Source organism: Schistocerca cancellata, chromosome 11, assembly GCF_023864275.1.
Source record: "Schistocerca cancellata isolate TAMUIC-IGC-003103 chromosome 11, iqSchCanc2.1, whole genome shotgun sequence".
Lineage (NCBI taxonomy): Eukaryota > Metazoa > Arthropoda > Insecta > Orthoptera > Acrididae > Schistocerca > Schistocerca cancellata.
The window spans coordinates 115,577,813-115,602,792 of NC_064636.1; the positions used below are offsets into that span (position 1 = coordinate 115,577,813).

The following is a 24,980-nucleotide window of genomic DNA, read 5'->3' on the forward strand; positions in this document are numbered from 1 at the left end:
AAAGTTGTTTTGGATTTGTATGAGACTGTACTGGGTAAATGGAGAACAGTAGACGTGGGTAATTGGTACAATTCTCCCACTTTGTTTCTAAAGACATTGGAGAGGAAAACCTACATTGTTGGAACTTCAAGACCAAACAGGGCAAAACATACCACCATAGATCAACAACTAAGTGCTGAAGAAAGGTGAGCTGACATTTACATCAGCAACTAAAGTTCTTACTGTGAAATGGATTGACAGAAAACCAGTGCACATCCTGTCAACCGTTCATAATCGACCTGACTATGAAGAACAGCAAACAAATCAGAAGACTAAACTGATTATAATAAAGGAATGGGTGGAGTTGATGTGCACAACCAACACTTTGCAGCAATCCTTTTATGAGAAGATATGTGATGGGATGTAAAAAACATGTTTTCACATGTAAGACTTGGTGATTTTCAATGTGAGTGTAGTACACTATATGATGAAATCCAGTAAAAGAAGACTGAGGTTCACAGATGTTCATGTCGACTTAGCAGAACAAGTTCTGAAAGGCATTAGACTTTCTGATTATGGGATTTGTGGATGACCAGACTAGGCAAAAAGTCGATTAAGACTCCAAGGAAGATAATGGGGGACATATTCCCACAAAAATACCTCCAACTGACAAAAAAGCAGTATTGTCTAGATAATGTAAGGTTTGTTTTGACAGAAAACAGCATGCAGAATCCTGCTTTGAGTGTGAAGAGTGCAAGATTTGCCTACACATGGATGAGTGTTGTAAGCTTTATCACACTCTGACAAACTACATATGGTCTGGTATTTCATATTGTAATAGAGAAATACAGTAAATAGACCGCTTTAATATAGTTTATAGTATGTCATTGTAAAAATGAGGAAAATCACTGAAAAGTAAGTGTACAGTTTTGTCATAATGTCAATAAAGAAATTGTATGCCAGGGTCTAAGAACCATGTTGTTGTTGTGGTCTTCAGTCCAGAGACTGGTTTGATGCAGCTCTCCATGCTACTCTGTCCTGTGCAAGCTTCATCATCTCCCAGTACCTACTGCAACCTACACCCTTCTGAATCTGTTTAGTGTATTCATCTCTTGGTCTCCTCCTACGATTTTTACCCTCGACGCTGCCCTCCAGTACTAATTTGATGATTCGTTGATGCCTCAGAATATGCCCTACCAACCGATCACTACTTCTAGTCAAGTTGTGCCACAAATTTCTCTCCTCTCCAATTATATTCAATACCTCCTCATTAGTTATGTGATCTACCCATCTAATCTACAGCATTCTTTTGTAGCACCACATTTCGAAAGGTTCTGTTCTCTTCTTGTCCAAACTATTTATCGTTGACATTTCACTTCCATATATGGCTACACTCCATATGAATACTTTCAGAAACGATTTCCTGACACTTAAATGTATACCTGATGTTAACAAATTTCTCTTCTTCAGAAACGCTTTCCTTGCAATTGCCAGTCTAAATTTTGTATCCTCTCTACTTCGACCATCATCAGTTATTTCGCTCCCCAAATAGCAAAACTCATTTACTACTTTAAGCATCTCATTTCCTAATCTAATTCCTGCAGCATCACCTGATTTAATTCAACTACATTCCATTATCGTCATTTTGCTTTTGTTGATGTTCATCTTATATCATCCTTTCAAGACACTGTCCATTCCATTCAGCTGCTCTTCCAGGTCCTTTGCTGTCTCTGACAGAATTACAATGTCATCAGTGAACCTCAAAGTTTTTATTTCTTGTCCATGGATTTTAATACCTACTCCAAACTTTTCTTTTGTTTCCTTTACTGCTTGCTCAATATACAGATTGAATAACATTGGGGAGAGGGTACACACCTGTCTCACTCCCTTCCCAACAGCTGCTTCCCTTTCATGCCCCTCGACACTGTAACTGCCATCTCGTTTCTGTACAAATTGTAAATAGCCTTTCGCTTCCTGTATTTTACCCCTGCCACATTTGGAATTTGAAAGAGAGTATTCCAGTCAACATTGTGAAAAGCTTTCTCTAAGTCTACAAATGCTAGAAATGTAGGTTTGTCTTTCCTTAATCTATTTTCTAAGATAAGTCGTAGTGTCAGTATTGCCTCACATGTTCCGATATTTCTACAGAATCCAAACTGATCTTCCCCGAGGTCAGCTTCTATCAGTTTTTCCATTCGTCTGTAAAGAATTCGCGTTAGTATTTTGCAGCTGTGGCTTATTAAACTGATAGTTCGGTAATTTTCACATCTGTCAACACCTGCTTTCTTTGGGATTGGAATTATTATATTCGTCTTGAAGTCTGAGGGTATTTTACCTGTCCCATACTTCTTGCTCACTAGATGGTAGAGTTTTGTTAGGCCTGGCTCTCCCAAGGCTGTCAGAAGATCCAATGGAATGATGTCTATTCCCGGGGCCTTGTTTCGGCTTAGGTCTTTCAGTGCTCTGTCAAACTCGTCATGCAGTATCATATCTCCTATGTCATCGTCGTCTACATTCTCTTCCATTTCTATAATACTGTCCTCAAGATCATCGCCCTTGTATAGACCCTCTACATACTCCTTCCACCACCTTTCTGCTTTCCCTTCTTTGCTTAGAACTGGGTTTCCATCTGAGCTTTTGATATTCATGCAAGTGGTTCTCTTTTCTCCAAAGATCTCTTTAATGTTCCTGTAGGAAGTATCTATCTTACCCCTGGTGATATTCGCCTCTATATCTTTTCATTTGTCCTCTAGCCATCCCTGCTTAGCCATTTTGCACTTCCTGTCGATCTCATGTTTGAGATATTTGTATTCCTTTTTGCCTGCTTCATGTACTGCATTTTTATATTTTTTCCTTTCATGAGTTAAATTCAATCTCGCTTCTGTTACCCAAGAATTTCTATTTGCCCTCGTCTTTTTACCTACTTGATCCTATGCTACCTTCACTATATTGTCTCTCAAAGCTACCCATTCTTCTTCTACTGTATTTCTTTCCCCCCATTCTTGTCAGTTGTTCCCTAATTGTCTCCCTGAAGTTCTCTACAACCTCTGATTCTTTCAGTTTATCCAGGTCCCATCTCCTTAAATTCCCACCTTCTTGCAGTTTCTTCAGTTTTAATCTACAGTGCACAACCAATAGATTGTGGTCAGAGTCCACATCTGCCCCTGGAAATGTCTTACAATTTAAAACCTGGTTCCTAAATCTCTCTCTTACCATTATATAATCAATCTGATACCTTCTAGTATCTCCAGGCTTCTTCCATGTATACAACCTTGTTTTATGATTCTTGAACCAAGTGTTACCTATGATTAAGTTGTGCTCTGTGCAAAATTCTACCAGGAGGCTTCCTCTTTCATTTCTTCCCCCTAATCCATATTCACCTACTACTTTTCCTTCTCCCCCTTTTCCTACTACCGAATTCCAGTCACCCATGGCTACTAAATTTTCGTCTCCCTTCACTATCTGAATAATTTCTTTTATCTCATCATACATTTCATCAATCTCTTTGTCATCTGCAGAGGTGGTTGGCGTATAAACTTGTACTACTCTAGTAGGCATGGGCTTCGTGTATATCTTGGCCACATTAACGCATTCGCTATGCTGTTTGTTGTAGCTTACCCACACTCCTATTTTTTTATTCTTTATTAAACCTGCTCTTGCATTTTGTATTTATAACTCTGTAGTCACCTGACCAGAAGTCTTGTTCTTCCTGCCACCAAACATCACTAATTCACACCATATCTAACTTTAACCTATCCATTTCCCTTTTTAAATTTTCTAACCTACCTGCCCGATTAAGGGATCTGACATTCCACGCTCCAGTTTGTAGAACGCCAGTTTTGTTTCTTCTGATAACAACGTCCTCCTGAGTAGACCCCGCCTGGAGAGCTGAACAGGGGACTATTTTACCTCCAGAATATTTTACCCAAGAAGACGCCATCATCATTTAACCATACAGTAAAGCTGCATGCCCTCAGGAAAAATGATGGCTGTAGTTTCCCCTTGCTTTCAGCTGTACGCAGTACCAGCACAGCAAGGCCGTTTTGGTTAGTGTTACAAGGCCAGATCAGTCAATCATCCAGACTGTTGCTCCTGCAACTACTGGAAAGGCTGCTGCCCCTCTTCAGGAACCACACGTTTGTCTGTCCTCTCAACAGCCACCCCTCCATTGTGGTTGCACCTACGGTACGGCTATCTGTATCGCTGAGGCACACAAGCCTCCCCACCAATGGCAAGGTCCATGAGGCAGTAAAATACAGAATACAAAGTGGAATGTGTACAGTTAACAGCAATAAGTTCTTGGAAGATAATAAAGAATATACAAAAACTAGTTGCCACATCAACACAGGCCAGTAAATCAAAGAAACCTGTGGCTTGATGTGGTAAGAATACAGAACCAAACACCACATAGACACCAGGTTACTCATCATCCTCATTAAATGTGAAGGATATAAAATAGTGGTGCTTTTGACATGCTGTCCGTAACCATTCATAAACTGCTAATATAGAAACATATCATGTCACTGGAAGTTGTGGAAAATAAAATATAAATTACATCTATACTGAACAACATGGTAAAATCTAATTATTTAAAAAGATAAGCTAAGTAAAATGAACTCTGTCAGGTTATATATAAACAGAACAGACATGGGTATCATTGTTGTATAAATACATTAGCAGCATAATACTGCCGGCCATGGTGGCCGAGTGGTTCTAGGCACTTTAGTCTGGAACTGCATGACTGCTACAGTCACAGGTTCAAATCGTGCCTTGGGCATGGATGTGTGTGATGTCCTTAGGTTGGTTAGGTTTAATTAGTTCTAGGGGGCTGATGACCTCACATGTTAAGTGCCATAGTGCTCAGAGCCATTTGAGCCAGCCTAATACACCTAAGAAGTTATATGTAACCTTGGGAATATGAGGCACTGAGAGTACAAGTGGACTAAACCTGGGGAAGTCGCAGGCCTAATTATAAAGGCTCACAAAGAACGTTTTTCTGTGATGCAGTGCAGCCTTTTAACATGCTTATGATGTAACTGGTTTTACTGAACAATATTCTGACATAGATACATTATAAACATTAATTATGTAGCAGAATATTAGCAGTTTTGCTGTGACTTAGTCCATTTTCACTCTGAGTAGTTGAACATTCTCAATGACAGGTCCATTAGTGCACTGATTATTAATGCTGTTCATTGCACAAAGTGCATAATAGGTTGCATATGACAATAGTATACATTATTATTATACATTGTACAGATTACATGTAACATTTTACATTGGTTTCTATAATTTTAAGCACTATGTTGTGTTTCAAAGTCATCCACCGGCAATGTTTCTACAGCATTTGAAGACATTTTTAAATTTTTGTAGAAATCATGATGAAGTGGGGGTACATACAGAACAAACTGAGCAGATCCTTCATTTTTGCCTCTTTAATTACATGTCCATTAGGATAAAGCAGTTGAAGATTGTTGATGCATGTGGATGTTTGTTAGGCTACATCAATTTCCTGAAATGGCTTTTTGCTTTGGTTTGAGTATTTATACCATATTTTGAATCCGTTGATTGCTTCAAACTGCAGCCACTGTATGTTCAACCATTGTAGACATTTTTTGATTCAGGATGTTTCTTTTGAGCTGTTTTGTTGAAGAGAAACATTCCTCATTCATATTGATAACCTTGAACGAATTCCTTCTTTTTTTTTTTTTTTTTTTTTTTTGGTACTCTCTACCGCATCATTCTAGTGTTCAGGAGGTAAACATTAGGAAAATACTTCTTTTGTTTCTGAACCAAGCCAAAATCCTGATCACAGGGCAGGTATGGGTGTCCGCTAACTAGAAATTGATGGTCTATTTCCGTCACAGAAAACTCTGAGCTGCTTACAATGTATTGGCACAGTACAGTGACTTTTATGTTTCTATTCTGGCCTCCATATTGATCAGAGTACATAATTAGTTTTCCAGTCCTGACCAAATTGCATATGAAGTACAGCAAACAAGAACCAATTTCTTGTGACCCTCTTGATGCAATAAATTTACTTAACAGAAACATATATGTATCATCACTCTGCATATTGTGGATGGCAGAGCAATATGTCCACAACTGACTTTTGTAATAGAAAACTCCAGTTGAGATGAATGGTGTAGACAAATTTTTCATCAAATCAAATGTTATCACTGTAAAGCTACCATCTGATTTGCTAAGCAAAGTATCACTCTGTAAATGTGCCCAAGCATACTCAGCTTTTTGCTAATGGAATTCACATTCTGCAGTTAACTCTGTTCTCTCATTATCATTATCAGCAGCTGTTATTTTTACTTGCAAAGCATCGCATGTTTGACAAGAATTGGACACTGGTGGATGAAATGACAAATTGCAATTTTCGAAAAATAAATATGTGCAAAATAAAATGAGAAACTGGCATTTGCTCCTCTGTACAGTACAGTGAATACATGATTTATAAATTTAAATCTGGTCCTAAATAATTTCTACCATTATTTTTATGATACACATAATGGCTTTCATAAGGTGGAAATTTTTCCATGAAACATTTTATTTCATCAACTTTGTGGGGAAGTGTTTTATTACCGGGTTTACCTTTACCTTTAACATCACGAGGAGGAGTTGCTTTTCCCTCTTTATTCTTGACTACATTATCAATTCTTCCAGCAGATATGGCTAAAGTATTCTGGAAGAATCTTTTGCACACCCTAATTTCAGACCCATTTCAATTGAGCAAGTAATACAATTTTGTCTTCTCCTTGTGTGAATGTTGCTGACGTAAGAAAGACTGTGCTTTATCAACAACTTTAATCATGATAAACAGGAAAGCTGACTGCAGGTCATGGCTGCCTAAATTATAAAACTCATTGAATACTTGTTCCTTCCATTCTTCGGTGATGTTTTTGTGGAACTCATACTGGTACGAACACTCTTTGATTTGTATGCAGTTCCTTTCGAAGTACAAGGTTGCACTTATGGTTGACATACTCTTGACCTAGAGCTCTCTGTTCTTTCCTAACATTACGAAGCTATTTATCTTCATTTCTAAGGTGCTCCTTTCCTTGGCTCCATATCATGACATGGTTGTTTGTCTCTGGCATGTTCTCAGGAAAAGTTGTTTGCTGCAGCCATGCTCACTCACACTTCTCCTCATGCTTCCCCATCAGACGCAAATATCTCTGTGATAAAAATATCCATTCTTCAATGTAATATTAACTACATGACAGAAATGGTGAACGTGGGCATTGGTACACACAAGCGAAGCAATTGTACAACATTACTTGGTGGGTGGGAAAACGTTGTACACATAACATTATAAGTGATCATTACTCGATTACACAATATAGCAATAAATAAAGTATTGTGTGTATTTCATTGTGTTTTCGTATGGAAAACAACTTGCATTTTGTGAACAAAGTCACCATTCGAGTTCCTTTGGACATCTTTCAATATGAACACATTAGTGTACATTCAACAATATTATCCGCAGACAAAAGAAAGGAACACACAACTAAACTTGTAATTGCTCCTTCATGCTTTTTGGTAGGGCTTCCATGCTGCACAACTGACATTCACTGCCACGTGATCTCTGGTCCAATACATTGTTCCACGTTGAATACAAAAGTCCTTCGTTCGCTGACATCACATGCAGTGGCAGTGGATGGACAACACAGAGCACAAATGGACTATGACACATAGTCCATTTCTGCTCTAAATGGTATCTATCAGCTGTTGAGTGCAACAGCAATGTGTACGTTACTATATAAGAGAAACCGTGAGATACATGAACAGATCAAAAGGCATTGCATAATAATCATATACTCTTATCATATCATGTCAATACCTCAAATGCACAAAACGTATGGGTTAGTCCGCTATATCAGGGCCATGTTAGAGCACATCATCATGTACACTTAAAAGTAGTGGACATTCTAAGCCCAAAACACAGATGAGAGGCATACAGTAATGAACTACATGAGGTAACAGGCTTGCAGTATTCAGTGATAAACCACATCATGTCAAAAAATCATCTTAAAGATGAGAGCCATATAATAATGAAATACATGAAGCAACAAGTGTGATGTGTTTAGTAATAAAGCTCATTATGTACAAATACATGAATAACATGCAAGTACTACTTCCATAGAAAGGTATCACAGTGACTCATGCTCACAGCTGAAAATTAGATGTAATGGGCAGAATATTTCATACAGTCAAAAGAACCTTTAATCTGTATTAATTATTGTAATTATAAGGACCAGAACACATGGCATTAATATGAACAAATAGACATTTGTTAACTGTGTAAAACCAAAGTTGTGAAATAAAATTAAGAAATAACAAACTTCAAAGCTTTAAAAAATACAACTAACAGGAATGTTCGTCAGTCATAATCAATTAAAAAAGAGACTAGTCAACTAACCACTAATCTGTACTGGATCCATAACTGGAATAAAAGCTGTAATATAAAGTAATTATATCCATTAATTATTACATACATACAGAATGCTTGAGCAGCACACACCAAATTGATGAGAAATGGAAAAGAACCACAACTGAAGATTCATAAAGAGAATCATCTAATTCAATGAGCAAAGAATTTTTTAGACACTGAAAGGTTTGGTGATTATTCAAGTGTACTGATCGAGAGCTCAAATTATCATACTAAAGACAGCTCAAATTATAGTTGAATAAGAGTGAAGCTGGTTCACAGCTGAGCAGTTACATCTTAATCTCTCAAGACTAATATTATGCCATTGTGAACAAGCAAAAATGACATTTTCGTACCAGAAACAGTTACTGATCTTTATATGGTAATTGCAACAGTATATGTAAAGTGGTCTGGGGTTCAGGTCAATTTTAAGCTAAAATATAGTCATGGCACAGGATAATTAATCAAGTTAAATCTGTTTTACATTTTGAAGCCTCCTTCATTGTATTGACTTAAAATGTGTAGTATCTTATGCAGCACGCTTTCATTGCCTGTTTTGTAGAATCACCTTATAGGACACTATGGATGAAGTAATGAAAATATTTATTTAGTGAAAGCAAGCAGCAAGAGAATTATGCAAGAAGATAACCACAAATACAGTAGACACCACATGGAAATTTGTAGACGTTTACTCCTTTAATTTATATTTAGTAGGCATAAAAGACCAGTTAAATTGTTGTGGGTGATCATAGGTGAGACTGGGAGAGAGTGACTGTGACTTAATCATTTCATTTATTGAATTTTCTATGTAACATTCATTTCTTCATATGGGCACTGATAATGTTGATACTGATTGTCCCTAAACCACAAACACACACTCATTTAAATTGTGCCCTGTAAAGCACGTATGGCAAGATGATGCCTGCTTGTTTTAGTTTCAGTGTTTGTTTCTGTATTCTGGTGCTGCCGTCTTCAAGAAACTACTGAAAGACATTAACAAAAAAAGAAAAAAAAAAGGAATAACCACAACTTGAGCAACAACAAAAATGCCAATTGACTACTACAAATTATTGGGTTATCTAGATCCAGTGATTAGGAAATACAGTTAGCTCCAATACAAAGAACAGTGGTTATGATAAACAGATATTGGTTGTAGCAAATGTATGTAACTATTCTCTGTGTTAAATTTGAATTTGGTCATATAAATGTAGGCTGATAGTTATGTAAGATAAGGAATGAGGTGGCATCTCTTCACAAAAGAGTGGCCTTAAATCTGATTTTAATATATAAAGTGTTATGCATGTGAGCACAATTGGAAAATTCTGTGCAGTGGTGGTTCATGTTTGTTAACCATTTACAGACTTTATTTATACTAGTTGCTTATCTTTTGTTAATCTGTCTCATTATCGTTACATATGGAAATGCTTTTCCTCCATGTGGGGTTCACAGAACAGAATAAATTAATTAATGTATGAAACAGGATTTTGATAACACTCTTGAGAGAAGTGCGTAGAGCAGGGATGTCAAAGAAGTGTTCATAGGGAAATGTGGGGAGAGGGACCATGCACTGTGCTGGAGCTGCCAACTATAACCTCACATAACTACCCCTGCTTCTAGCAGACACAACCTAGCCCCGATAAGAGGAGAAATTGTGATTTTTTTTTTTTAATTGTCTTAAGAATTATGATTTACAATGTGAAGGAATGCAGCTGTAATACTCTCACTACACAGGAGCTCAGGTTCTGAGAAAGTGCAAGTGAGCACACAAATGGAATCTGTTTGTGTAGATTGTTATTGACATAGTTTTTTTTAAATACCTTTCTGTTGTGTGTTATTATTATGTTAAGGTCAATAGCAGTGATCTTTAATTGATGTCAACACACTAACGGAAAAACGCAATTGCATATGGTGCTCTGTCCAGTAATACCAAAGATTAAGTGCTGTAAATTTATTAAAGTTAGTCTGAAATTATTTTGTCTAAACACATATGTAACACATTCAGAGCTCTTCCTATAACAGAAATAATTTGATTTTCTTACTCCTAACCTTTTAGTGTAGCCAAGAATCACTACTAGCAATACTCACATCAGACCACTCTTTCATGTAAGTCACAGACGTTAAGTACACTCACTTCTGTATTGAGCTTTTAGCCAAATCACAGTAAAGGTTGATATATTTTGCTACCTGCTTACTTAAGCATACTACCTCCAGCAAAAATCCAAAAGTTTGCAAATGGATGAATTTTGAGAGATACAGTCAGCAATCTGTCTTGTAGTTATGGCAATGACTGCACTTATAAACTTTCAACTTTAGAACAAAAATAAACTAGTCCTTTGTATTTTCTGTGCTTTTAAATATATCACTCACACTTATAGCCTTTTAAACACAATTTATAACCCTAATTATTTGACTGTGATTTTATCAATTAAATGATCTTCAAGTGAAAATTGTTTAACTTATAAGTTCTTTGGGTTACCTGTCTTGCAGTGGTTAAGTCATTGGATTTGCATTCAGGAGGATGGCATTTCGAGTCCGTGTCTGGCCATTCCAATTTAGATTTTCGGTGATTTCCCTAAATCACTTCAGACAAATACCAGGATTGTTCCTTTGAAAGGGCATGGCCGACTTCTTTCCCCATTCTTTCCTAATCTGATGGGACTGATGGCCTTGCTGTTTAATCCCCTCCCCAAAATCAACCAACCAACCAACCAACCAACCATCCTACGTTGCGTTATTTTGAGTGTCATGACCCGCTGCCTTTTGCAGCCCTCCTTTACGTATTACTATTCCACAGTTTCAGATACTGCTTGATTCTGTCATAATGAATGTTTTCTCTCAAATAGCAATTATTTAGTCACTTTGGGCCAAACGAGATTTGGGGACTAGGTTTTGACTTTTAAACAAAATAACTGTTTATTTCCTTATGTTAACAGAGACTAGATACAGAAACAAACATCCATGAATGATTGGGTGACAAACAAAACTGAATCACCACTCTAAATGAAAAGAAGTAATAAAGAAATCAAACAAAAATCCTTGGAGCTGCCACCACTTTTTAATTCAATTTAAAACACAAATTACAAAATTATCCTCCACTTCAGGTGTTAGTAATCTGCAGTCCCTCTAGCAAAACCTCAATGAAAATGTCAGTTGTCACTATAATCTACATGAATAACAGTCGCAGTGGAATTCCATGTAAGTGCAGTTCAGCAATGGCCTGGATCAACATGAACTGCTACTATCGCAACTCTGAGTGGAATAAACTTTATAAATTAAAAAACACTCTGGTCTGCGTGTTCCAGTAACTATCTTTAGAGCTCTTCAAAAAAGAGAAGTCTGTTTGACAATAAAATAATTCAATATCCACAAAATTCTACTCACTTATTACCTCAAATACCATATACATCCAATATATTCACGGCCATTATTCTGTGCCTCAGGAAACGCTTTTGGCAACTTTTACTATGAATCACAGCACCCACTTTATAGGCATGCTACAAATACACCATAAGCCGAACTCTGACTCAAACAGGTTCAGTTTGATCACTGAAATCAAACAATACTTCTTTGATTCACAATTATTAATTAATATTGATAGCTAATGGCATTAAAGTTTTGGCAGTATGCAAGAAAACCACTGTATTTGTCATACTGAATATTATCGGCTCTAGCAGTATGTACCATTATTTTTTTTATTCATTGTATCAATTGTTTGAGGATATTTGGTAATTTCTAAAAGAAACTGTAAAAACATGGAAAGATTCTTCAGTAATGTTTGGTTTAATAATTTTGTGTGTTGATGTATACTATATTGCAAGTGTTTCATACTATTTGACAAATTCTTCATGTCAAGGATATATGATTATTAACAAAATTTCCTACCTGAAACACATCTAGGGTATGTTATTACTTAAATATGTATATTGATGGTTTAATATGGGACACATATTTCTGAAGCTAAAGCTAAATATTTTTTTAATGGCTGTTTTTAATCATATTATATCTAAATGAATGTACAAATGCCAGTAATTTCAAATTTTTGGTACAAATTTGTTGCTCAGTGTATCAATGTAGATAATAAAGTTAATAAATTTTTATTGTTTTTTAATAATTCCCATTTCTTCTAAAACATTCCATTATCTGCAAAGGACCCCCTGATTCAGGCTACCATAATAAACATCTTTGAAATCCACTGATTACTGGTCACACTTGGGTTTGGTCCCACTGTTGAGGGCAGAGTATGGTGAACAGTCCTCCACTATCACAAACTCTGTATTTTTTACAACTGAATACTATCATTAGGTGTGACAGTGGAACATAACCATTTCAGACAGCATTTCAACAACAGGTTGCCTCCCCAGGCATGCAGGACTCTTCACGAGGCAGTATCTATTTCTATAGCTTGTTCTAAGAAGTCACCAAATACTGCAAATTCTTCTCCACATCAGTGGCATGTCTTGCCTGCAGAGTAATGCTGACTAAAGCAGCAAATAAGGTTTTAGTGCAGACCTGTTGATACACCCGAGAAAATCATGTTTCACTAGTTGTAAAATGTCCACTACTACTACAACGGGTAGTTTAAAACAAAAATATCTAAGTAAGTGTGCCCATTGTTACCAGATCATAGAAACCAGTTCTTTTCAGATAAGCCTGATGACCTTGCTGCAGATTTTGCAAGCTATATAGCAAACATGAAACTGTCATCAAGCTGCACATTGAAGGCAGCACGAAGTACCAAAATTTGTACAAAGATAGGAAATAAATAAAAAATATTTCACCATTGAAACAACCCCAGTAGTCCAATAGAACATACATTCATTTAGGTTACAAGTCGAGAGAGTGATGACTCCCGATACCTGATAGAGCTTCACCCCGTTTCCATAAAATATACAGAGGTGTCAGAACTTGAAAAGCTTGTAAGGGTGTTGTAGGGTAGTTTGTGCTGAGAAATAATTGTTAAGATAAAAATTCAATGTATTGTGCCATTTCCAAATTAATTAGCACGGAAGTTAAGTAATCAGGCCATTGCGTGCACAAATTCAGGTAACCCACCAGGTATAGCGTCACCAAAGGTGTTCCTAAAACTGAACAGAAAGCAATACAAAAATAGGACATGGGATGGTAGCAAGATATGAATTCGAGGCAAAGGCTGAGTGGTCTTATGTACTACCACCTATGCTATGAGAACAACTGACACTAATTGTATCTGGCAAGCTGCTTGAATTTGCCTATGCAGTGGCCTCATCGGCTAACGTCAGTGCTAATTAATCTGAAATGGTGCAGACTCTTCAACATCCGTACAAACTTTTCAGACTCTTTCCTACCACCCTGTTTTTCAAACACTTTAATGCTTTTATGCTAACAGTTCATAGCATCTTTGAAGAAAGTGCCAGTGTTAGAAGTGGTTGTCTTGGTAACTGGCCCTTGCCATTCCTTACATCTTCCCTCACTGCCATCTTACAAGCAACTGCTGTAACTGTGTATGTGAATGGTATTAACACTTGCCTTTTGTATACATGCATGTGGATCTCATCACAAAGTTCCCACACACAAGATAACAGAGCAGTCAAGTACTGACAGAATCATGACATCCATATACCGGTATATGCTGCTGTAGTTGCAACATGTTTCTCATTGCGGGAGTTGAGATTAATCTGAATTGTGCCAGGAAGAGAGATGCAGAGAATTATTTCTAAACAAAGATTGAAAGGTGCTCAACAAGCAGTGTTAAAAATACTTCAAATTGTCATGAAAAAGACAAAAATCATGCATTATACAAAAGAATTCAAAACCCTGCCAGTTTTGATGGTATGCCAGCCAAATTAGTAAAATGTTGAACTGGTAGCACCCACCCCGTTGTCCCCAAATCTGAAATACTCAGAAGTAACAGCTATTGATTAAAATGCAAATAGGCAAATGACCTCTAATTACAGGCTTTTCTGGTTTGATGCTGCAGTCAGGAAACATAACACTTATAGTTTAACATATCTTTCATTTGTTAAATGTCATCTTGGCTAATGTTGCAATGCGTGAGACATCAGTCATCCAGACTGGCCCCTCTAACTACTGAAAAATCACCAGCCCTTCTTCAGTAACCATTTGGTATTGTTGTAAATAGTGAACTGTAATTTGAAAGGAACAATGGTGTACAAAATTACAATACCAGAAAGGAAAACTGACATTAATATCGTCTTAAGCATAGAAAGTGATTTACAGTGCTGACACCAAATTTTTTTATCATCTACCAAAGATATAAATGTCCGACAGTTGAAAACAGACTGACAAAGTTTCTCCTTGACAACTGCCTTTATTTCATAGAATAATTTCTATTTTTGTGTTGTGTAAAAAGGGGTGGGTAGGAATTACTAACACATATATGTATTAAAAGAAGAAAGTCTTGTAGATGGTCAGTATGTACCCTATTTACACATGAATGTAAAATGTTTCACTTCACAGCATTACTATTAATTGTACAAATGACCCATGGAATGTGAAACTGCCTACCTAACTAGCCTCTCCACAGATACCTTTTGAATGTGCTTGCATCTATGGTACTGCTGTTGAAGCATGCAAGATACTCCAATGCAACATAGTCCACAGTTTGTGAGGATGGTGTCAATTGTTTGGATCTGAAAATTATACTCTGGAAACAAAAATGATATGCTGTCGAGGAATTTGTTCTGGATGGATGGAGTGTTATGTTGGCAGTGGAGAGAAGAGCTTAACACAAATAAATGATACAACAAGAATAATACTAAATGTAGATTGACAAAATGTTAAAATATTGTGTCATTCAAGATTTGGTGCTTGGTTCCCTCTTAGTCTTTATCTCTCTAAGTGATTGAGCCAGGATTATTGGAGCACTCTTCAGAAAGTTGGATGTTTACTAATGACATTAGTATACTAACAAAGGGCCCAAACACATATATACCACAAAGCTAGGAGGATAAATAAGAACAACCCTACAACTGGTTCATAAGAAACATCTTAACCTATAGTCTCTCAGTTTAAAACAAATAAAAATAACTTAAAAATGCAAGAAATAAAGATCAGTGGACACACACTAGACGAGGCTATATGCGTGATGATCCTAGGCACCCATGTGGGTAATAAGTTGAAATGTCACCAGGATATGGATAAGTTGACAAAAAGAAAATGTTTGGTTCTGCCTGCTTTGCAATTATAAATCTCTCATTGTGTCAACCAGCATAAAGGATTGTTAGCATACCTAGTACTTTCATCCTGTAGTGTCCTATGGCATAATCTTCAGAGCCAGTCTGAGTAAGGTCAGAAAATATTTATTCTACTAGAGGTTAAGTTAAAATATTATGTAATGTTAATAACTGAACATCTTGGTTTTAATAATTAGTGTTCGGCATATTACCACAACCACAGTAGTTGAAGTAAAATAATATCAATTCAAACTATTCATCCTTATGCAGGATTCAGAGTAGAGTTCGGTATTCTGGTGCAAAAGTCTACAACAGGTTGCAAATGGACACGAGGCAGGAATAGAACACCTACAGCTATGACAAAACCTTTTTAGTCATTTCTTTAATTTTAACAAGTGATTGCATGAGTGATTTAAATTCTGCTTGACACATAATTTTCTTATTAAACAGGTTTTGGCTTTGCTAGTAGCATTACATAAATTTGTAGTTTGAGGTGATGAATACAGACAGCAGCTTAGTTGTATAAGAAGAGCAGTGTATTTTATTTAAATGTAGCTTCTCTCCCAGTTTACATTTAAAGTAATCCAAAAGTAGTGCCCATAATTATCAATGGCAACAGATTAGCACTAGTAATAATTTGTTGTTGGCATACATTACAGAAGTTTCCTGAAGCAAATTCTTTGAGCTGTTAATGTAGATCTTCATGTGTTACTCATCCCTGAAAGCTTTCCTTCCTGTCACCTTATATAGGAATGAAGAAGTGCATAAATGACAATAAAAAAAAACAATGGAACTTTTACTTTGAGGAAAATGTGTTGTCTTGAGTCCTGTTTTAATGTGGTGCATGACATTAGTTCATTCTGCTCTGTCTGTAGTAGATAATTACTGTCCATTGATACTTCATTTAAGTATTTTCTCATTTACTGTATCAGTGTATATACTGTCTGTACAGTAATATTAATGAAATTAGTGAACTTCATTTCTTCAAATGTTATTTTATTTGCTGGTGTTTATTTTTTGTTGCAGTTATGTCCTCCTGAATTTGAACATCATGTAATTAAGGAGGAGGTGAGTTACTAATCCACTTTGATGATGATTAATATTTTCTCTTCCTCCACTGTTACTGTGGGAATCCTATTCTGCAGAGTACACTTGGTGTAAGTTTGGTAATAGATTACACTGCTTTATTTCTACATTATTATGTACAAAATCTTCAGGACAACAAAGAATCCTTGGTATTTGAAATAGTTGTACCCAAGTAAAACACTACAGGTTGATGTTCACTGAATGTAGTCTTGTAGTTTGTATCAAATTACACCCAAGTTCGTCAAGTAGAAAGAGGTTCTGAACTGACCTATTCAGTCAATGTAGGGCATGTTGTGTAGTGGATGAGTGTCAGATTACAAATCCAAAGGTTCAAGGTAGTATCTCCAATGCCTCTCCCAAGATGTGACAGATGACAAGTTCTAGTATTGTGTTGAGTCTGCACTCCACTCTGATTCCCTTATAACTGGCTGAGTAAGAAAATTCAAAGGCCAGAGGATGACAAGGGTCACTCCAGCAGGACCATTACTTGTAAAAGAGTAGTGTTCAAACCAACCTTCAAGTTGAGTTTAACATGGAGTGTGGATTCTGGTACAGTTTTGGATGTTTCACATCCAATTGGGAAGTGCCAGATGTGCGGTAGTTCCATGTTCCGTATATCATTCACAAGACTGATGTACAATATATGCCTTGTATATCTGTTGTCAATTTTGAAGCGGTGTTAAAAATTGCAGAGAGCGCCACTGTTAGTGGGCTGAAGGCATAAATTGACAGTAGCAACTCCCGTGGGGCAGGGCTAAGCGTTTACTAGAATGACATTTTATGGAATGTAGTGTATTTGTAACAGTAGGCAAGGATCTTACATCAACTGCATGCAGAATGGATTGGGCATGAATGGAAATCACAAATATGGTAAAGGCTATAGTTGAACCATTCTGTCAGCCACCAGACTCAGCTGCTGAAGTAAATGACAACCTCAGCCAAAATTTGTTGTCTCCAGTACATGTGTATATGTGTATCCAAGTCATGCAACCACAGTTGTACGAGATTTCAACTGTGTCACAGTTGGTTGGGGAAAATAACAACTTTAAAAGTATTACAACTGAAGCTGAAAGTGAGATTCTTGAAACACACACACACACACACACACACAAATTGGAGAGATTCTGAGGAAGCAACACCTAATTCACAGTAAGTACAGAACAAAGCAAATAATCCAGTTAGGCAGATATTAACTGAAAAATATTTGGCTGCCAGAAGGACAATGAATTGTTACATACCATTCCAGTAGTGCTCCTTGAAAACACAGTGAACACACCTCTGGAACCTGCATACATGCCATGGAGTTGATGAACATCATCTTGGGGAATCAGGCTTCTTGGCAACATACATTGTGGCAGATGATATTCACTATGGCTGAATGGTGTCTGCAGCAAGAGCCCATTATCGGAGTAGATGGCATCAGGATGCATGTTTTACACATGAACCACATTCAGTTAAAGCAACACAGTGGCCATACTGATCTTGCTGCCTCAAGAGAGAGGTATAGATATTTCAGTGTGGACAGTTACAATCCAATTGTTTTCCGTATACAGCCTGTTCCATGAGAAGAGAGACAGGCCAGAAGACTGGGAACAAAACAGTTTATTCGAGGCCTGATGTGTACTAGAACAGATAGAAATACATTTACAGTAAAAAGCCATTGTTTTTCATGGAACATATAGAAGATAAATTTTGAGTAGTAGCACATTTGAAAAAATGTGAAATGGGTTACTATTGATTGAAGCCTCATCTGATTTACCATCTCAGGCACTTCGAACATTGAAAAGCTGGCTGCATACCTCTGACTCTTATTCCATATAAAACTCTGAATAGGGTTCTTTTTCAAAGAGACCTTCTACTCCAGGCAGTATAGGAGGTATGAACTAATTTAGAGCATTGCTGTGGACATTTTGTCCAACAGGTCAAAAAGATAACCAAATAGATAAATGTATTTCCATCTTAGATTTTGAAGGAAATATCCTCCCAGAAAAAATTAAATTTATGGTGTAATGTGTGACATCAAACTTTACCTTCCACTGCCCATGATCTGTTTTTGGTGCTTACATTGTGAACGTGTCATCCCACTGCACAGCAGACCATAATTGCTGAATTTGTGGAAGATCACTTCACTAAGCTTGTCCTTACAAACAACTGCCTTTTATGCATAAATGTTATGGAACACTGTCCACCACATTAATCGGTTGGCCTGTTATTAAAAATGAAAAAAGCACAAGAATATAAAATAATGGACTGCCTGTCATATACTGAGCCAAGCAAAAAATAAGAACGCATGCCTCCAGTCAATATGCAAATTATTCAGAAGACGCAACTGTCACCCTGCCTACTTCAAATTTTTTAAAACCAAATTTACCACCTGCTATAAGCCAAAAACATGTGACCAAAACGAAAAATTAAATGCAAGAGGGGGATAGCCCCGTTTGACTTTCAGTCTTTCAGATCCAGCAGGAGCCTCCTGGTGGATATGACAGCAGATCCCTTCAACTTAACAAAAGAGGAAGGACCTCTCCATGGTTCCTTCCTGCCAAAATATTGCTGGTGTACAGCCAAGTAGTAATCAGTTACTAAGAGAGATCAAGACATTGGGCCAAGGAAATGTATGGTTGGCGTCTTATACAGATCTACACCCTGAAAAATTACCTGAAGGAAAACACCAAAATGAGAAGAAGAAGGTAAAGCAAAAGAAAAGAACTAATTCGTAGGTCTAATGGAACTGAAAGTTGACAGCAGACTCTATGGACACTACGCCAAATGCACATAGGAAAAGTCAATAGATCAGCATATGTCACATTTATAAATGCTGATCACACTGGCACCTTTTCAGTGATTTTATAATAGAATTGCCATGGCTATTGTTGCCACTTGGAGGAATTCAACAATTAATTACAAACTATCACACAGTATGTACTGCAGTACGGGAATCAAGATTTTCAGATCTTCCTACTACTAAATGATATAACACATGGTACAAATAGAGTAAATGCAGAATGAGCATATGGTGGTGTTTGCACACTAATCAAATCAAACATCTGTATAGTGAGCAAGTGTCTATGAAGATCATATTTGAAGCAGTAATCATTAGAATACAATTACACACTGAGCTGACAAAGCTGTATATGATGTATACACATGGCAATAGTATCACATACACAAGATATAAAAAGTCAGTGTATTTGTTGAGCTGTCATTTGTATGCAGATGATTCATGTGAAAAGCTTTCAGATGTGACTATTGTCACACAATGAAGATTAATAAACTTTGGATGTGGAATGTATGGGACATTCCATTTCAGAAATTGTTAGGGAAATCAATGTTCCAAGATCCACAGTGTCAAGTGAATACCAAATTTCAGGCATTACTTCTAAGCATGGACAATGCAGTGGCTTACAGCCTTCACATAATGACTAGGAGCAGCAGCGTTTGCATTGAGTTGTCAGTGGTAACAGCCAAGCAACACTGTGTGAAATAACCATAGAAAGCCATGTGGGACATATGACGAATGTGCCCATTAGGACAGTGTGGTGAAATTTGCTGTACATGGGTCACACAGCAGGTATCAAACATGAGTGCTTTTGCTAAACAGCACATCACTTGCAGTGCCTCTCCTGCATTTGTGACAGTATGAGTTGGTCCATAGATGACTGCTAAACCATGTCCTGATCAGAAGAGGCTTGATTTCATTTGGTAAGTGCTGATGGTAGGGTTTGAGTGTGGCACAGACCCCACTAATTCATGGATGCAAGTTGTCAACAAGGTGCTGTATAAGCTGGTGATGTTTCCTTAATGTTTATGTGGAATGAACTCTGTCCTCCGGTCCAACTGAACCAATCATTGACTGGAAATGGTTATGTTTGGCTATTTGGAGACAATTTGCAGTCATTCATGGACTGATATTGATACACCTGCCTAATATAGTGTAGGACCCCCACGGCCACACAGAAGTGCCGCAGCCTGAAGCGTCATGGACTTGACTAATGTCTAAAGTAATGCTGGAGGGAATTGACACCATGAATCCTGCAGGGCTGTCCATAAATCCTTAGAGTATGAGGGGATGGTGATCTGTTCTGAACAGCACGTTGCAAGGCATCCCAGATATGCTCAGTAATGTTCATGTCTGGGAAGTTTGGTGGCTAGTGGAATTGTTTAAACACAGAATAGTGTTCCTGGAGCTACTCTGTAGCAATTCTTGACGTGTGGTGTGTCACATTGTCCTGCTGGAATTTCCCAAGTCCGTCAAATGCACAATGGACATGAGTGGATAAAGGTGATCAGGCAGGATGCTTACAAATGTGTCACCTGTCAGAGTCATATCTACAGGGTGGAGAAAAATTGTATGACAAAAATTTAACCCTGGATAGTTGATGCCAGTAGGAACCAAAATTACTAATGTTGTGTAGGTCAACAATGCACTTATTAAAATCTACAAAAACTTATCTTCACCTCAAACTCTCCGATTGCCCATGGGATTGCCCTTTTGCGGTTCGTTGGTTTACAGGCAGGCTATGGTTTTTGGTTCACACATACAAATGTCCCGTGCCTCATCGCTGCCCTGATGTGATACACACACATGTCCAATAGGTCTTGCTGTTTGTCTCCACCTCATGTCGGAGGCATTCACACATAAGCTTCGCTTTGGAGCACACACACATCACCTGTGATTTACTCATACCGTAGGCATGACGACACAATATTAATTTGAAGAAAAACTAGGTATGGTTTTTGTTTATGGACTAGGTGACGGTAATGCTCAGGAAGCTCGATGGTTGTATGAGGAATGGTACCCAGCAAGATGCTACCCATACCCGAAATGTTTACAGCAATTCACCAGAAACTTTGTGAAACAGGCTCGTTAGTGGGATATCATGGTGATGTTGGAAGAACTTGAACACAATGGGATGCTGCATTTGAAGAGCCTGTTGTCAAGTACTTCGACGAGGCACCTATGACAAGTACTCGAGCTGTTGGACATGACATGGGGTCACTCATCTGTTAGTCTGGGAGGTTTTGAGGGATGACGGCCAGCATCCATTATGTTTCCACCCTGTTCAGGACCTAAATCCTGTGGTGGACTATGAACACATGCTAGGGTTTTGCCAGTGGTTTCTCCAATGTGTTCCATGAGATCCCATCTTCCCTGCCATTGTGTTGTTTACTGAAGAGTGCACCTTCCATCGGGATGGCCTTTACAACATTCAAGACATTCAGTACTGGGCAAGGGGAAATCCTCACATAACGTACGTTCATGGACACGAGGAACAATTTTTGGTCAACATTTGGGCAGGCATTGTGGGTGACCAATGGGATGGGCCGGTCTGTCTACCTCTTCGACTTACTGGGTCAAATAACCTCCACAGTTTGCAAGAAACTTTACCCGGTCTGCTGGAAGGTGCTCCACTGGACATACAGCTATGCATGTGTTTGCAGCATAATGGGACGCCCACACGTAAGTTGTGCTATGCACGGATACTTAAATGAACTCTTCAGTGGCCAGGTAATTTGTGGAGGTACTTGTAGGACATAGCCCCATGATCAACAGACATCACATCACCAGACTTTTTCCTATGGGGATTCTTCAAGGTTCTAGTTCACCCACCTGGACACAAACCACCCATAAATGAAGAGAAATTAACGGATGGCATTCAGCATGCCACCAATCACATCAGGGCAATGCCAGAATGTTTGAAAGAGTTCGGCAAAACACTGTCTGATGCTACTAAACTTGTGCTGCGTCAGAGGGTTGCCAGTTTGAGCACCTGCTTTGAGTAAACAATGTTCTAGCTACAAAAAAGGCCCTTTTCAGGGCTGACACAATTTGTAAACTACTTTCTGCTTGCGAACTAACAGCAGGTGATGGGTTTCTTCCCAGTATGTCTTATCATGAAACTACAATGAATGTTCATGACCCTGGTGGATTCACCCCCCACAGTGGAGAGGTGTTGCGCTACCACTGACCATGCAGGCCCTCTTGTATACATTGTCATCTTCAGCAGGCAAAGCATTTGTGGTCATGTGTTGTCCAGAGAATCCAGCAACAGGGCAATTCTGTGGCCAATTGGAGTGCATCGTGTCAAGTTTCTGGAATTTAAAAATTGTGTGTTGTCGACTTACACAACATTAATAATTTTGGTTCCTACTCGCATCAGCTGTCCAGGGATAAAATTTCCTGACACAAGTTTTCTCCACCCTGTAGATGTATCAGGGGTCCCATATCACTCCCACTGCACACACCCCGCACCATTACAGAGTCTCCACCGGCTTGAATGGTCCCCCCCCCCCCTTTACATGCAGGGTCCATGGATTCAAGAGGTTGTCTCCATATCCCTATACGTCATTCCACTCAATACAATTTGAAATGAAACTGTTCTGACTATGCAACATGTTTCCAGTCATCAACAGTCGAATGTTGCTGTTGACAGGCCCAGGCAAGGCATAGCACTTTGTGTTGTGCAGTCATCAAGGGTACACGAGTTGGTCTTCGTCTCCAAAAGCCCATATCATGATGTTTCATTGAATGGTTCTCACACTGACACTTGTTGATGGTCCAGCATTGAAATCTGCAGTAATTTGCGGAAGGGTTTCACTTCTGTTATGTTGAATGATTATCTTCAGCCATCATCGGTCCTGTTCTTCCAGGATCTTTTTCCGACCATAATGATGTCAGAGATTTAATGTTTTACCAGACTCCTTATATTCATGGCACACTCATGAAATGGTTGTACAGGAACATCGCCACTTCATCACCATATCCCATGGTCCATGCACCGACTATAACACCATGTTCAAACTCACTTAAACCTGCATTGTAACAACAGTAACCAATCTAACAACTGCATCAGACACTTATAGGTGTTGCAGACTGCAGCACCATATCCTGCTTGTTTACATATCTCTTTATTTCTCTTTATTTGAATATGTATGCCTATATCAGTTTCTTTGGTGCTTCAGAGTAGATGATAGTGTGCAAGTCACTGGGCCAAAATCGTTTGCAAATTGTTTGGAGAATGTTCTGGATAAGGTGAGCAAATTATTTGGCTACCAAGATCACCTGACATGAACCCCGTCAAACAATTACGGACATAAGTGAGAGGTCAGTTCATGCACAGAATCCTGCAGCAGCAACATTTTTGCAGTTGAGGATGGCTCATTATTTCTTCTTCCAGTGACTTGTTGAGCCTATGACACACTGAGCTGCTGCACTATGCCAGGCAAAAGGATGTCTAACAGATTGGGGGTATCATGTGAGTTTTGTCACCTCAGTGAAAGAATTTGATGAGAGTTCTGTGAAAGAACATATGAAAGTCAGGACAACAGGAGGCCAAATTGAATAGGTTGCACAGGATAGATATTTGGGGGATATTGACAACTGGACAGTTGGGGAAAAAAAGAAAAACATAAAATCAATAACTTCAAAGGCAAATCAAGTTTTCTAGAAAAAGAAATGTGATTGGAGTTAAGAAAAATATTAGTTAAATGCTTTGTGGTGTTTATCTATATGGCTGTGAAGGTGTGACATTGAAGAAGAGAAAAAAAACATAATTTAAGTATTCAAGACGTTGGTTTGGAAGAGAATAGAGAGATTAAAATGGGTCAGTAAAGAGAGGAAAATTTAAGTACTGGACACAGTAAAGAACAAAGAGCTATCATAATCCTGATTAAGAAAAAGAAAGCAGACTGGTTGGAATCTATACCGTGTGCAAAAGGAATTCTAACAGCAGCTATTGGAGGTACAGTGAAAGTATGTAAGAAAATAGAGATACTGAAAACCAGTTGGCCTGAAACAGATTCAGATAAAGATAACAATGGTGTCAGAAACCTGCCAATTGGTGGAAAACCTAATGACGATGATGACGACGACGACGACGACAACGATGAAGATATGGGAGTACTGATGACTGTATACAGCCATGTTTTCGTACCATTGAAATCAAAATTGTTGTCATGATGAGTAGAATGACAAAACATGCCAAGAATTTAGGCATACTAGCGTAATTACATTTATGTTCTATTGAGAGAAACATATAACAATTATAATTACATTTATGTTCTATTGAGAGAAACACATAACAATAACAACAAAGGAAACCTGTGCAGATATTTGATGGAAAAATTGTATGTGATGTGTGAGACATAATAGCAAAGTTGGCAGTTCTCAGTTGTTATGTAACTTCGGAATGAATAAAATAACACTTCTCAGATAATTTTCGAGAACATTTCTTGTGGAGAAGTATTGATGTGGCTAAAAGAATTTTAAAAACAGTTTCGACTGCAAAACATTTATTTTAGTGGTA

The 24,980-nt window shown here is 37.9% G+C and overlaps 1 protein-coding gene across 2 annotated transcripts in view; it reads left to right on the top strand.

Annotated features, from left to right (window-relative positions):
* The window catches only part of LOC126108691 (zinc finger protein ZFP2-like), a 174,262-nt gene that overhangs the window by 36,496 nt on the left and 112,786 nt on the right, over positions 1-24,980 (top strand). For both annotated transcript variants that reach the window (XM_049914009.1, XM_049914008.1), the window contains exon 3: positions 16,615-16,656. In XM_049914009.1, coding sequence (XP_049769966.1) covers positions 16,615-16,656 — 42 coding nt within the window. The remainder of the gene's footprint in view (positions 1-16,614; positions 16,657-24,980) is intronic.